The following is a 13085-nucleotide window of genomic DNA, read 5'->3' as shown; positions in this document are numbered from 1 at the left end:
AGGGCCCTAAATGGCTTCCCCTATTCCAATTCTCAGATCAGTTACAAGAGATTAGCTGCCGGAGCTTATGTGAATCCTGGTCGATGTTCAGGCAGGATCTGCATGTACAAGGGAATTGTTCTCTCCCCCCCCCCCCCTCCACTCCAAGCACCAATCTCCCCTCCTAAGAAGTTTTGATCTCCCTCCCTCCCAAGAAGCATTGAGCGCATCAACAAGAACCCCTCCCCCCCACACTTCCTGTAGTCCCCCTTAGCCTATCTTTAAAATCTCTGGTGGTCTAGGGTCCAGAAGGTTGGAGCGATGACCACGTGCTCCTGTTCATCATGGCTCCAATGTCAAAATTGCTGTTGTGACTTTTAGCAGCACCGAGAGGCTGCTGCTAGAGGTCATGGCAGCCATTTTGACATCAGAGCTGCAAGGCACAGGACCAAGTGACCACTGCTCCTGCCCTGTGGACCCTAGACCACCAGAGATTTTAAAGATAGGCTAAGGCTGATTCCATGATTACTGAATGGTGGGGTAGTTGCAACTTCTGATACCCAACACAGCCTATACTTTATATTTTGTTTCCAATCTCTTAGAAGTAGAACGTGAAGAAAAAGGTGGTTAACAAATGCTTTCCTGTTGCGCTAGCAAAATCTCATGAACAGGTAATACAACTACTCAGAGCTCCTAAAAATTAGTTCTGGGATATGGTTTATCTTGTATCAGAAGAGCCATTTCTTTTGCAATTTTCTTCAAGAACTTTGAATAAGTATCCTCGGGTTGTGATTCATTTTTTAGCAAAAGATGTGAAGGATCCAATGGTAATCCTGGAGAGCAGTCTGATTTTGGGGAACTGGATAGACTTTGTGATATTTTCAAGCCCAACTATCCAAAATGAGTTCCATATCAAGATCAGATTGAAATTTTTCATCTACTGAAGGAGATCTAGATCTGACTAGAGAAGACAGTTTCGAGATTACATCCAGTGGTCTTTCTCTATTGTGCCCATGTTGTGGATATTTGTAGTCCAGAGAGGGAAGTTTAGTCTTGTCTGCTCCATACATTTCTCAGAGGAATTCCTGCCACAGCTCGGTACAGATAGGATGAGGCTGTAAAGGAGATCCTGAGATCCATTTCTGGAATGGCTTGAAAGATGAGGAGGATATTGCATTACAGATTTTAATTTAGCGCCGTAATCCTTTTGTTTTAATGAACGCTCTGCTCTCACTTGGCTTGAAGTCCCTAGATGAAATGCTAGAACATGTCCCTTGACCTCTGCCTTCTGTTTCACACTGAATGCTTCAGATCCATGGTATGCTTTCCCTTTAATGAACAGTGGTGGGCCTCAGTGCAAAGCGCTTCCCCATTGGTGCTGCTGCAGTCAAAACTAGGAGAGAAGGGTTTTTCCATGCAGAGTTTCTGCACCAGAGAATATCTCTCTTTATGTGGAGGGAACAGTTGACACTGGAGTAGAGCGCATCACAGTAGGGCTCTTGGCAGTTTCTATGGCGGATATACTCTCAAAATGAGACTTTTTGGAGCTACATTTATCTTTGTTGTTAAATTGATTTGAGGGAGAGTGTGAACCATGGTGGGTTTTACCCAATTCAGTTCTTTTGAAGTAGAAATTTAATCTTCAGATTTTTGGGCAGATATTTTTTTCTTCAAGGAATTCTTAAGTTTAAGCTCTCTCGCCATCAGTGGGTTTTCAGCAATTGTTAAACCAATGCAACTCACCCATACAGCAGATATACCACTTTTTTTCTGTTGCATTCTGGGCACAGATTTCACCTCGGGCATAGCGAATAGTTGCTCTGCTAAGTTATTCTACTTCAGTTTCATTTTTAAACAACATTGAACAACAGAATATTGACTGAGGGGAGCTGTACCATGACTGGCCACAACTGCACATGACAAAAGACTGTCACTAATGCTTAACTGTGGGAGAAAAGGGAACACCTGTACAGACCTGGGAAGCTGATCCTGACAGCTCTGTCCCTGACAACATCACCAGCTACATGGCTTGAGTGATCCTTGCTATCCATGCAAAACTAAGCTAAATTGAGGACAGTATATATAAATGAGGAAAAAAACCTGGGTTGTCATTGTACCACAGCCCAGAGGAGTTTGATTTCAATTGAGCTAGAAGCCCATGGGAGAGGAGAAAACTAATTTGTTCATTGCCACTATCATTTCCCAAAATAAAATTTCAAACTAGTAATACTGTAACTGAAAAATTTTAAATACATTCAATACATTTTACACATATACCAGTTTATAAATATAAAACCATAAAATCTGCAATATTAAATACAAAGTGTTTGCATTTGTGCGGACAACAGATGTGGCTCTCATTCTTAAAGCACTAACAATCACTTTTCCATAAAATGATTGTACAAAATATGGCAAAGAAAATTAATTTTTAAAAATGCATCATATTAAAAGAAATAAATCAACCAGATCAGAATACAAATGCAAAGAAAAGGCAACAATCACAAATGTTCTTTTCAGAATTAGTAACTCATGAAGAATATCAAGTCAAATGGTTTCTTTTCTGCACTGTATCAGATCCCCACTGCATACAGTTTCATGCTCAATTCAACTCTTGTTTGATCTTAAGAGTAATTCTTCTTTTGCTAATAGTGGACCCAGAGAAACTTGGGTAGAAATGGGCCACAATGCTATTTTTATGAAGAAGAAACCTTATAAAAGACCATATTATCATTCAGAGTTTGAATTTGGGAAGGTTTTTTACTCCTATTTTGAGCCATCTTCTACCCATAGGAAAATATCTTAGAAATCAAGCCCCATATTATCTCAGAACTGTATATATTGAGCAGAAGAATTTCTCACCTTGGTAAACACACAAGGAAAAAGATCTATAAAGCTCCTGCTGATGGAAAGACTTTGAAAATTGGGGGAATAATCACTCTTAAATGGTCTACCTCTCACCCATCCTGCCAGGATTCCTTTTGTATAAGTAGAGATTTTCTCGACCAGCCCAATGGCACTGCCCTGTATTGCAATGTGAAAGAACTGTGTTTGATTTCTACTCTCAGTTTCTACTCATCAGGCTGCCTGGAATTTGAATTCACAACCCCTTGAAGAAATCCCAGCCATTGTGTTACCAGCACCAATTATGAGAAGAATTCAGGATACACATGTCCTGGGTTCCGAAGGGAAGCTGATATCTGCAAACCCTTAACTACATGATAGGTGGGTTACAAAGGAGGAAGAGGGATTATAAACTAATCTAGACAGGGAAATAACTCATGTATCTGCCCATATAACTCACCTTGAGCTAGGGTTTGGAAAAGGTGAGTTAAAAATCTAAAATCAAATATGAATACAAAATGGGGAAAATCCTCAGGTAGCTGTGAATGAAGGCTTATTGCATCAGCACAGCAGTTCAGACAGGATCTAATTAAACAGGAAGCCCAAATAAACAAGAGGAGGGTGCCAGATAAAGAAATAATAAATAAATAAATAAATAAATAAATAAATAAAGGGAGATTTCCCTGGTGCTTTCCTTCAATTCCACCTGTGAATAAAGGTTCCATTCTCTAGAAATCCAATTTAGACTTGAATGCAGTCAAGCATCATTTGCACAAGAACCCTCCATGACAAAAGAAGCCCAAATATAACAATTAAACTGTGCATGTCAAAACATGTTACAGACTGTATAAACTTGAATTGTTCACACATTGTTTTTTCCAGCCCAAATCTGAGAACAACCTCAGTGAACAAGAAAATTCTAATAGTGAAAACCTTTTTGGTTCCAGATATTTTACCCTATCCTCTGTAACATAATACTATTAAGTACTAAGGAGGCAATTCTATAACTAGGTGCCCCAAGATTGCATGGTGGTGCCTATTCTATTACATCTTAAGTTAAATTATAGAATTGCTAGCACAACCCGGTATCAGTTTGCTTAACAGTTAGGGATCCAAAGTTACACCAGCCATAGAGCTGGCATAATTGCGGATGCCTAAATACGGCCTGGACATGCGTAATTTACAGTATTCTGGAAGTTATGTACATAAGTTGGTGTCCCACCTATGTCCTGCCCATGCTCCGCCCCCGTGTGCACCCCCTTAGCGAATACATACATACTCTGTAAGTGGGTATTTGCAGAACAGCGCTTAGGTGTCCTGCTAGCATTTACACAGAAGTGTTTGCACATAACCACCTTACTAGTATTCTAAACATTTACCCCTTTTTTTTACCAAGCCACGTGGCAACGCAGACACAGCCCATTCAAAGTGAATGGGTTGTGTCAGCATTAGCGCGGCTTAGTAAACAAGGGGGGGGGGGGGGTTAGAGTAGCATTGAAGAAGGGACATACAAATTGGAATGGAGACATTCAAGTCAGACATCTCAAGCTCTGCTAGTATTTTAGAACGTGCTTTGCAAATGTAGAGCCTCTTCTAAGATACATGGCAAATTGAACATTTATGCACTAGTTACATAAGGAAAGAGCATCCATTTTAGAGCCATTAATAAAGGTTTATGGTTCTAAAATGGATGCAGATTGCCATATGTAACCAATGCATAAATGTCTGTTTCGCCATGTATAGAAGAGGCTCTACGTTTGAATATTTATGCACTGGTTACATATGGCAGGAGCATCCATTTTAGAACCATAGAGGTTTATGGTTCTGAAATGGATGCTCCCACCATATGTAACCAGTGCATAAATGTCCAATTTGCCACGTATCTTAAAAGAGGCTCTATGTTTGCAGATCGCATTCTAAAATACTAGCAGAACTTGACATGTCTGACTTGAATATCTCAATTCCAATTTGTATGTTCCTTCTACAATGTCACTCTAAATGTTTAGAATACTAATAAGGTGGTTATGTGCAAACATCACCTTGTGTGCATAAATGTGGGCGCCTAGGTTATAGAATTGACCTTTAACTGTGTGCATGCTACTCTGCCAAAAGTCATGGAAAGGAATTTTAGACCACAAATTAAAAAAACAAACAAACCAAAAAAAAAAGAGTCCTGCAACCCTTCAAGAACTGATACCGTCACCTCCATTAGGGATAAAAGTTCATTTTTGCTTAACATGAAAGATTCATGCAAGTTGAAGATGTCATGTTATAAGTGATTATGTGCTTACTGGAACCACAATAAAAACAATAATAAAATATATAAATACATAAATCTGCTACAGTGTCTTCATCGACATAGTTAAACAGCACATTATTTTAAGCTTCACATAAAAAAATAATGCAAATAATTTTTGTTTCTTCAAGAGCCATGCTGTTCATTAAAAATATATGTACAATATTCAAAAGTATTTGAGAAGTTTTCAGTAATTCCTCCTTGCTATCATCTTTTATAAATCTCTTTAGATATAAATAAAGCTTCCAGTATAACTAATAAAAGCTAGTACCTTGTCATATATATTCTTTGGGATCAATGCACTCAGCACACAATCTGTTACTTGGGAGATCTTTACATTCCGGTTCTTAAACCACAGACATATGTGTTTGTCCTTTATAGTTTATATTTGTGTAGTAATTTCAAACCTTTCACTCAGGCATGAATTAGGCCTCTTTATTCTGGGCTAGTCTAATGAGATTTCTTGGCATGTAAAACCCGAATAAAATATATGAAATGAATTCATGGTCTAATATATTTGCCAATAGTGTTTGTAGTCCTCTCTTTGTTTGGGAGACTCTGCTCCCCTTTCTGCTTCCTCATCTGACATGCTGTCCACCATCTTTACATCCCTTGGATTCTTTGCAGATGTGCAGTTGTGGATTTCCAGCTCATCACTATTGTCAAAGGATGCTCCACAAGCAGGACACTGGAATCTGCCCTCTTCACAGTAAGAGAAATTCTTTGTATGGATCTCCTCTTCCTCCCCCTCTCTTTTGACTGGTGTGTGACTTTGGCCATGTTTGGCAACTCGGTGCTCTTTGAGACTACGAGAGTGATAAAAGCTCCTCTCACAAAGATCACACTGATAAGGCTTCTCGCCCGTATGGATTCTCTGGTGTTTAATAAGTTCAGTGGATTCCACAAAGCCTTTCTCACAGACACTGCATTTGAATGGCCTGTCACCCGTATGAACAAAATTATGTCTTTTGAGATGGTCAAACCTTCTAAAGCTTGTTCCACAAACAGTACACTTAAATGGTTTCTCTCCTGTGTGGATGAGATTGTGCTTTTCAAGGTCTGAAGGATATTTGAAGTGTTTCCCACATATACAACACTTGTATAACTTCCAGTACACCATGTCCTTTTTAAATTCAGGATGAATTTGCTGATGCCTGGCAAGCTTGTGGGCATCCTTGAATCCCTTCTGGCAAACAGGGCATTCAAAGGGTCTTTCATTGGTGTGGCTCCTCAGGTGGTGTTTAAGGTGGGATGGCCATTTAAAAACCTTCTCACAATCAGGACATTTAAAATACTTTTCTTTGGGACAAGCTGCATACTGTTTTTCAATATCTCTTGACTGTCCACCGTCTTTGACAGACTCCTTCTCAGGTAGTCTAATTTTTTCACCACTGTTGGCTGGCTGTCCTCTGGCTAGAAGGGATGTGCTGTTAGTCTTCTCCTGAATAGTGTAAGGGATGCCTTTACTATCAATCAGTAAGTACTCTATATTATTTTTTGTACTTGGCTCTTGTTTCCAGCCATCCATACTACTTCAGGTTTTGCAATGAGATGACATTTACTTAGGCAACATACATAGCCATAGCTTCAGTCTCTGGTTCCCACTTTCATTTGGACTTGGAGCCTACAAAAAAAAAAAAAAAAAAAAGAATAAAAACATTAAATTTACCAGGAACCCGAATTACTTGATGTTCACTGTATTGTATATTTTCACTGTTATGACCTTTTACATTCATGCAATATTTTCCCCTTATAAATGTTCTCAATTTTCAGTCATTTCCCTTTTTTTTCCTTTCATTTATTTCTTCTATACTGATCCCCCAGTACGAGTGGTTTACAATTAAAATCATATAACAAGTTTAAAAAACAAACAATCTCATGAAAAACATATAACAAAAAAAACAGACCACAATTCCATTTTCTCCCAGACTGTAATTATAGAGACTATAACTCTTACCTTACCCACACAATAAAATCAGAGCACACATTCCCAAAACTCCCATTACTCATTCAAACATCCAGGTCTGATCAACTACCTCCTTATCACCCCACCATTGGAAGAGCTCCTACTCCTTCCTACATAGCCATGTCTTTAATATTTTCCTAAATTTCATATAAATTCTCCTCATTCCTCAAAGCTGAAAGTCAAAGATGAGCAGAACAGAGCTGTTTTCTCATAAATGTTCTAGCCTCCCATGGCTGACAGGATGAAATACAGTCACGTCCACGGAAATGAAGGGATTCTTTTAGCCCCCTTTCCTAAAGGGAAAATTACCTTACAAAAATCACTGAGGCCAATAGTCATAAGGCTTAGGACCATGTTTACTAAGCCGCGCTAGCATTTTTAGTGCGCACTAACCCTAGAGACACCCATAAGAATATATGAGTGTCTCTAGCATTGGCGCACGCTAAAAACGCTAGCGCGTCTTAGTAAACAGGGCCCTTAGGCTCCTAAGTTTGAGAGTTAGGCTCCTACATTGGCTTATTTGAAATTTTACTAGGGCTGTGTTCCAAATTTTATATTTCTTGTTTCACTAACCCCTCGTTTACAAAGCCGTGCAAGCGGCTGGCGGTGCACTAATACCAACACAACACTGTGGGCAAAATTGCTGTGCGGCTTTGTAAGGGGCCTAAGTATCTAAATTAAACCCCTAAATCCAGGCAAATTAATGCCATGCCTAAAATTTAGGACCATAACTTTTTGGGTACCTAAATTTAGGTGATTGTTCAGCTAAAAATTAGGGGTTTAATATTCAGCTGGTGCATTAGCTGTATCAAACACCATTATCTGTATAATTAATAGCACTGAATGTGTGTGTTAAGTAGGGATCATGTCAGAACTATCTATTTAGATTTAGGCCTGTTTAGTGGCCATTTATTGTGAAAGTCGCCTCTGACCCTCCCATAATTCAGCTCCTAAAATGGATAATATAGTGTAGTAGGTTTATGCACTTAATGTGGGATAACAGCCAAAAGCAACACACTTATTACCCAGGCAGCCCATAAGCCACTTCTATGACATACTACATCAGTGGCAGAGTGGAGGAAATTAAGAAACAAAAACATCTTTAACTGTAACAGGCTACAGCAGCAAAGGTATTTATCTAATTCGTGTGACCATCAACTTGCTTAAATGTAACATCTCATTGAAAGGTAATTAACCACTATCTGAATACCATCAGCCTACCCTAAGTAGCCTTGACTTTTAAGAAATATGAGCAAAAAGAACGAATATCCAATGTATATAAGCTGGTGTTTGACATGACTTTTGGTTTTCACTGTTCCTGTGCTTCATCAATTGAGAATACAGTAAAGTTCCAGTTTTTATACTACTTCATGGTGTGGTCTAAATTCTTGGGTGAATGGACTGTCTGATACTTAGCTTGCCTGGTCTTATAGCCTTAAGGTTGTCCCCAGCCCTGGTCCCACCAAATACATTTTTTGTGTGCCATTTTCCCACCATCTCAGGCAGTGACTAGGCAGCCACCTAGCTCACATACAAAACCAAAGGGATTACAATAACAATATGATATGGATGATATGTTAGTTTCTTGATTGTTATAGGAAGAGTTTTCTGTTTATGGTTTTATTATGAGCCCCTTAGTTGTAGGCAGCATAGAATTTTTTAAATAAATAAATAAAGAGTTGCCCTACTGGGTCAGACCAAAGGTCCATCTAGCCCAGTATCCTGTTTCTAGCTGTGGCCAGTCCATATTACAAATACCTAGCAGAGTGCCAAGCAATGGCTTTTCCCAGGACTACCTTAATAATGGTTTATGGACTGGTCCTCCAGTAACTTATCAAAACTTTTTTTTAAACACGGATACATTAACTGCTTTTACCACTTTATCTGGTTATGAGGTCCAGAGCTTAAATATATATTGAGTGCAAAAATATTTTCTCCTATTTGTTTTAAATGTGGCACTATTTAACTTCAAGGAGTGTCCGCTAGTCTTTGTAAGAGTAAACGATCAATTCACATTTACTCATTCCACTCCATTCAGGATTTTATAGACCGCAGCTGTCTCTTCTCCAAACTGAAGAGCCCTAACCTCTTTAGCCTTTCCTCATATGTGAGTCCTTCCATCCTCTTAATCATTTTGGACACCCTTCTCTGTATCTTTCCCAGTTCCAATATCTTGTTGGAGATGTGGTGACCAGAATTGCACACAATACTCAAGGTGCAATCTCACCAGAAGCATTATGATATTTCTTGACTTAGGGTCCTGTTTACTAAGCAGCGTTATATAGATGCGTTAATGTTTTTAACGTTAATCTTGTACATGCCTACAATATCCCTATAGGCGCCTACATGGTTAGCACGTGCTAAGTGTAGATGCGCTAAAAACAATAACGCACCTTAGTAAATAGGGCCCTTATTCTCTTCTCTGTTTCTAATAATTGCTAACATTCTGTTTGCTTTTTGGCCTCTGCTGCACAACGAACAGAAGATTTTAACGTATTGCCTAAAATGACACCTAAATCCTTTTCCTTGGTGGTAACTCCTAATGTGGAACCTAGCATCAAGTACCTATAATTTGGATTATTGTTCCCAATGTGCATCACTTTGCACTTGTTCACATTAAATTTAATCTGTCATTTCGATGCCTATTGATGATTCTTATATTGATTTGTTATGTATTATCTATGTTGAATTGTAAACCTCCCATAAGTGTAATAATTGGCAAGTGTTAATCTATTTAAAGAGGGATATTTTTGATATGACATCTAAATCTGATTTTGAACATTTTGCTGAAAACGTCCAAAAATCAAGTGGCAAACATAGCAATTGTCGTACTAGAAAAACATCTATCGTTTTGTTTCGAGGGTGGCCATTTGCTAGATGTTTTGTGCTAATCTTTTAGAACCGCTTTCGAAAAAAAAAAAGTCCTAGGGAAAAATGCACAAAAACATTGGGATGTATGAGTGGGGCACCCCTAAAGGACACTGCAGAGGACTTCACATAAAAAAAACTCCCAGGTACATATCTTACCATTACCCCCCCCCCCTAATATTGTATGGTGAGCCCTCCAAAACCTACTGTACCCAGGAGTCACCTATATGTGGGTACAGTAGGTTTTTCATGGGTTTTGGATGGCTCACACTTTCCATCACAAGTGTAACAGTTAGAATGGGATATGGGCCTGAGTTCCCTTCTGTACAGTGCACTGCACTGGACAGTTGCATGGGGACAGAAATTTCACCCGTCCCCACTAGAATCTAACCTGTCCCTGCCCATCCCCACTGGAATCTCCTCCATCCCCGCAAGTAATCTCCTCCAAACCTGCCTGTCCCTCTGTACTAAAATAACCTGACTTGTGGTAAAACCCAACTTAACAGTAGCCCATATTGATAACTTCCCCTCTCAGCATTGAAATCTCCATAAGCACTATCAACCATATCCATTAATTGTTTTTAGTGCTATTTTAATTGCTTAGTTAGCTTAGAAACACAAGGAAAGGATAGGTAGGCTAGCCTGTCATTACACTTCTGCGGGATTCCCACAAGTCCTGTGTCCATTCCCGCGGGAATCCCGTGGAGCTAGAGGGGATCACCGTGGGAGTCCTGTGGACCTGGAGGAGGTCATGCCTTAATCTCTCCAGTGGTCATTTGGTCATGTAGGGCACCTTTTTGTGACTTAGTCATGACTGAAACAGGTCTAGACCAAAACGTCTAATTTTTAGCCCTGGATGTTTTTGCTTTGTTCTATTATGGCAGAAAAGCATTGAAATTTTGGGAACACCCAAATCCTGCCCTTAACACGCTCCCTTGTGATTTGGACACACTGCAAACTCTTATAAATTGGTTTCGAAAATAGCGATTAGGGCGTTTTGACAAAAAATGTCCATCTACCGCTTTTTGGATATTTTTGAAAATGAGCCCCAAAATCTGAGAATCTATCCTTCATCCTCAAAACCCTCAAAAATAATTGGCAAGATTATCTAAAAACAAAGCTACTCCTCCATGCACCTCCACAACCTGTTCTTTTTAAGGTGCAACCTTATTACTACTTTCATCCATTGAAGTGCTGACACCCGCCACTGCCAGTGGGCCTTCCCGGGAATGGCTCCCCTCCTCTCCCAGTAGTTCTCACCCAGAAAAATCATGTGAAATTCAAGCCTTGTTTTCAAAGCACTTAGCCTTCCAAAGTTCCATAGAAACCTCTGGAACTTTGGAAGGCTAAGTGCTTTGAAAATATGCCTATTAGTGAATCAGGTCCTAAATGACCACAAATTAGAATATGTGTAACAAAAAAAAAAACGAAAAAGAATCCTCCGGAACGCAGACTCTACATATTGTACAATAATGAAGAAAAAGAAACACAAATGCATTTTCCAGTACTGTGCAAAAAAGCAATGGTCAAAAATGCACATTAAGATAGCAATATAAAAGCCTTCCAAAAAAATGCAAAATTCTGTATAATCCTGTGTGAAACAAACATAACCACAGGTAAAGCATCCACATAAACCATACACGTCGTCAGGATGGAGTACCAAACATCACCCTCTTTATTATCGTTTCTGTGCTTTATAATTTTATTTTATATTTTATCCTTTTAAGTATCTCATGCATTACTTTGCAACACATATACACGCTGTCAGGAAAATAAAGTTTCCCGCACCTACGAATGTCCCCTGTAAAAGTGAACGTCTCTCTCGCCTCTCCGTCTCCGCTGTCATCTCTTTGCTGTCAGTTGGCCTAGTGGCCGCTGCTGCTGCGCTCTAGGCTTAAACATCGTTGCGCATCGTGTTGACGACATCATTAAGCGCGAGCAGGGGGGGGGGGAAGGAGAGTAGGTGCGCATGTGCTCAGTTGGAACGTGCACCTTCTTGCGACGCGGTTTGCTGTTTTGCTTGTTGTTGTCGGTGTTTCTTGGTTGCTCCATGTGTCTTGTGGACTGAAAGGGACAATGGTGGCGACTGCAGCGGAAATTCGGTTGCTCCGCTGTGGTGGGAGCCGGCTAGGTTACCGGAGGCCCGTCTTCTCAGCGCCTTCCAAGTAAGTGGTGAGGTGTCGGCGCATGGCAGGAGGGGGTAAATCATTCAGGCAACGCCGGGTTGCCCTGTGTAGCCGTTTCTGGCCTTGTGGTGCTGACCACAGCAGCTGTCTAAAGCACTCTATAACCTCCAACTGTCTACCTTTACGATGGGTGCTGCCTATATTTCTAGATAACGCCATTGGTATACACAGGAGTAAACAAGTCATATCTGTGTGCGAATTGATTGGGACAGTTCTATATGTGGGGGCCTCCATTTAGGTGCTCTGATGCTATTGTGAGAGTCCATTCTATGGGTGCCCAGTTACGTTATAGAACCTGTGTGCATACGTGTATGTAAGTAGCACATCTCAGGAGAGAGACTTTGGGACGATTGTGTCTGAGGAGCTGAAGGTGGTGAAACAGTGTGAAAAACAGTGGTTGTACTTTGTAGTCAGAAGTATGCTACTGGGCCACCGAGGGGGGGGGGGGGGGGGGGCAAAATTCCCCAGGCCTCCAAGGGGAGCCCGGCGCAGGTGTCTCTCTCCTGCTCATGATAGGACCAGAGTGATCACTTTCTCACAGGAGCAGGAGAGAGAGACCCCAGCGCCAGGCCCCCCTTGGAGGCCGGGGAGGACCCGGAGCTTCCTCCAGCGCTGCTCTTCTGCCCATTGCTGAGCAACTGCTTTTCCTCTCAGGCACGCATACTTGCTTTTGAAACTGAGCATGCCCTGAGAGGAAAACCAGCCGCAGGGGCAGGCAGTCGACACTGGAGGAGAAGACGTCTTCTGCTGGTGGGGCCTGGGATCCCCGCCGGCCAATGTATTTCAGTCACGGCAGAGATCGGGGTAGGGGGAGCAATGGCAGTGTTCAGGGCGTGGTAGCGGATGACAATTTGGGGGGGCGGCGGCCATGCCCTAGGCCTGGCAGCCCTGCCCTGGGCCCGGTTCAGTCTCTCGGCAGCCCTGGTATGCTGCGCTGTATATAGAGAGA

At 40.9% G+C, this 13085-nt stretch overlaps 2 protein-coding genes across 2 annotated transcripts in view; one reads left to right on the top strand and one right to left on the bottom strand.

Annotated features, from left to right (window-relative positions):
- Nucleotides 1-2284: 2284 nt before the first annotated feature.
- Nucleotides 2285-11810, bottom strand: LOC115474221 (gastrula zinc finger protein XlCGF64.1-like). Its single transcript, XM_030209596.1, has 2 exons — nucleotides 11739-11810; nucleotides 2285-6740 (listed from the first exon to the last, which is right to left on the bottom strand). The coding sequence occupies exon 2, from the start codon at nucleotides 6642-6644 to the stop codon at nucleotides 5625-5627; it is 1020 nt and encodes a 339-aa protein (XP_030065456.1). The 5' UTR covers nucleotides 6645-6740; nucleotides 11739-11810; the 3' UTR covers nucleotides 2285-5624.
- A 111-nt stretch (nucleotides 11811-11921) lies between these two features.
- Nucleotides 11922-13085, top strand: part of WDR75 (WD repeat domain 75) — a 93708-nt gene continuing 92544 nt past the window's right edge. Inside the window, exon 1 of the mRNA XM_030209594.1 lies at nucleotides 11922-12115. Coding sequence (XP_030065454.1) covers nucleotides 12027-12115 — 89 coding nt within the window. The 5' untranslated portion in view covers nucleotides 11922-12026. The remainder of the gene's footprint in view (nucleotides 12116-13085) is intronic.

This window comes from Microcaecilia unicolor, chromosome 7, assembly GCF_901765095.1.
Source record: "Microcaecilia unicolor chromosome 7, aMicUni1.1, whole genome shotgun sequence".
Lineage (NCBI taxonomy): Eukaryota > Metazoa > Chordata > Amphibia > Gymnophiona > Siphonopidae > Microcaecilia > Microcaecilia unicolor.
Note: the sequence above shows the minus strand (reverse complement) of the source record. Positions and strands in the feature narration are given on the sequence as shown.

Bases quoted from the DNA above. Each gene is read 5' to 3' on its own strand.
- LOC115474221 (XM_030209596.1), bottom strand. From the start codon at position 6,644: ATGGATGGCTGGAAACAAGAGCCAAGTACAAAAAATAATATAGAGTAC.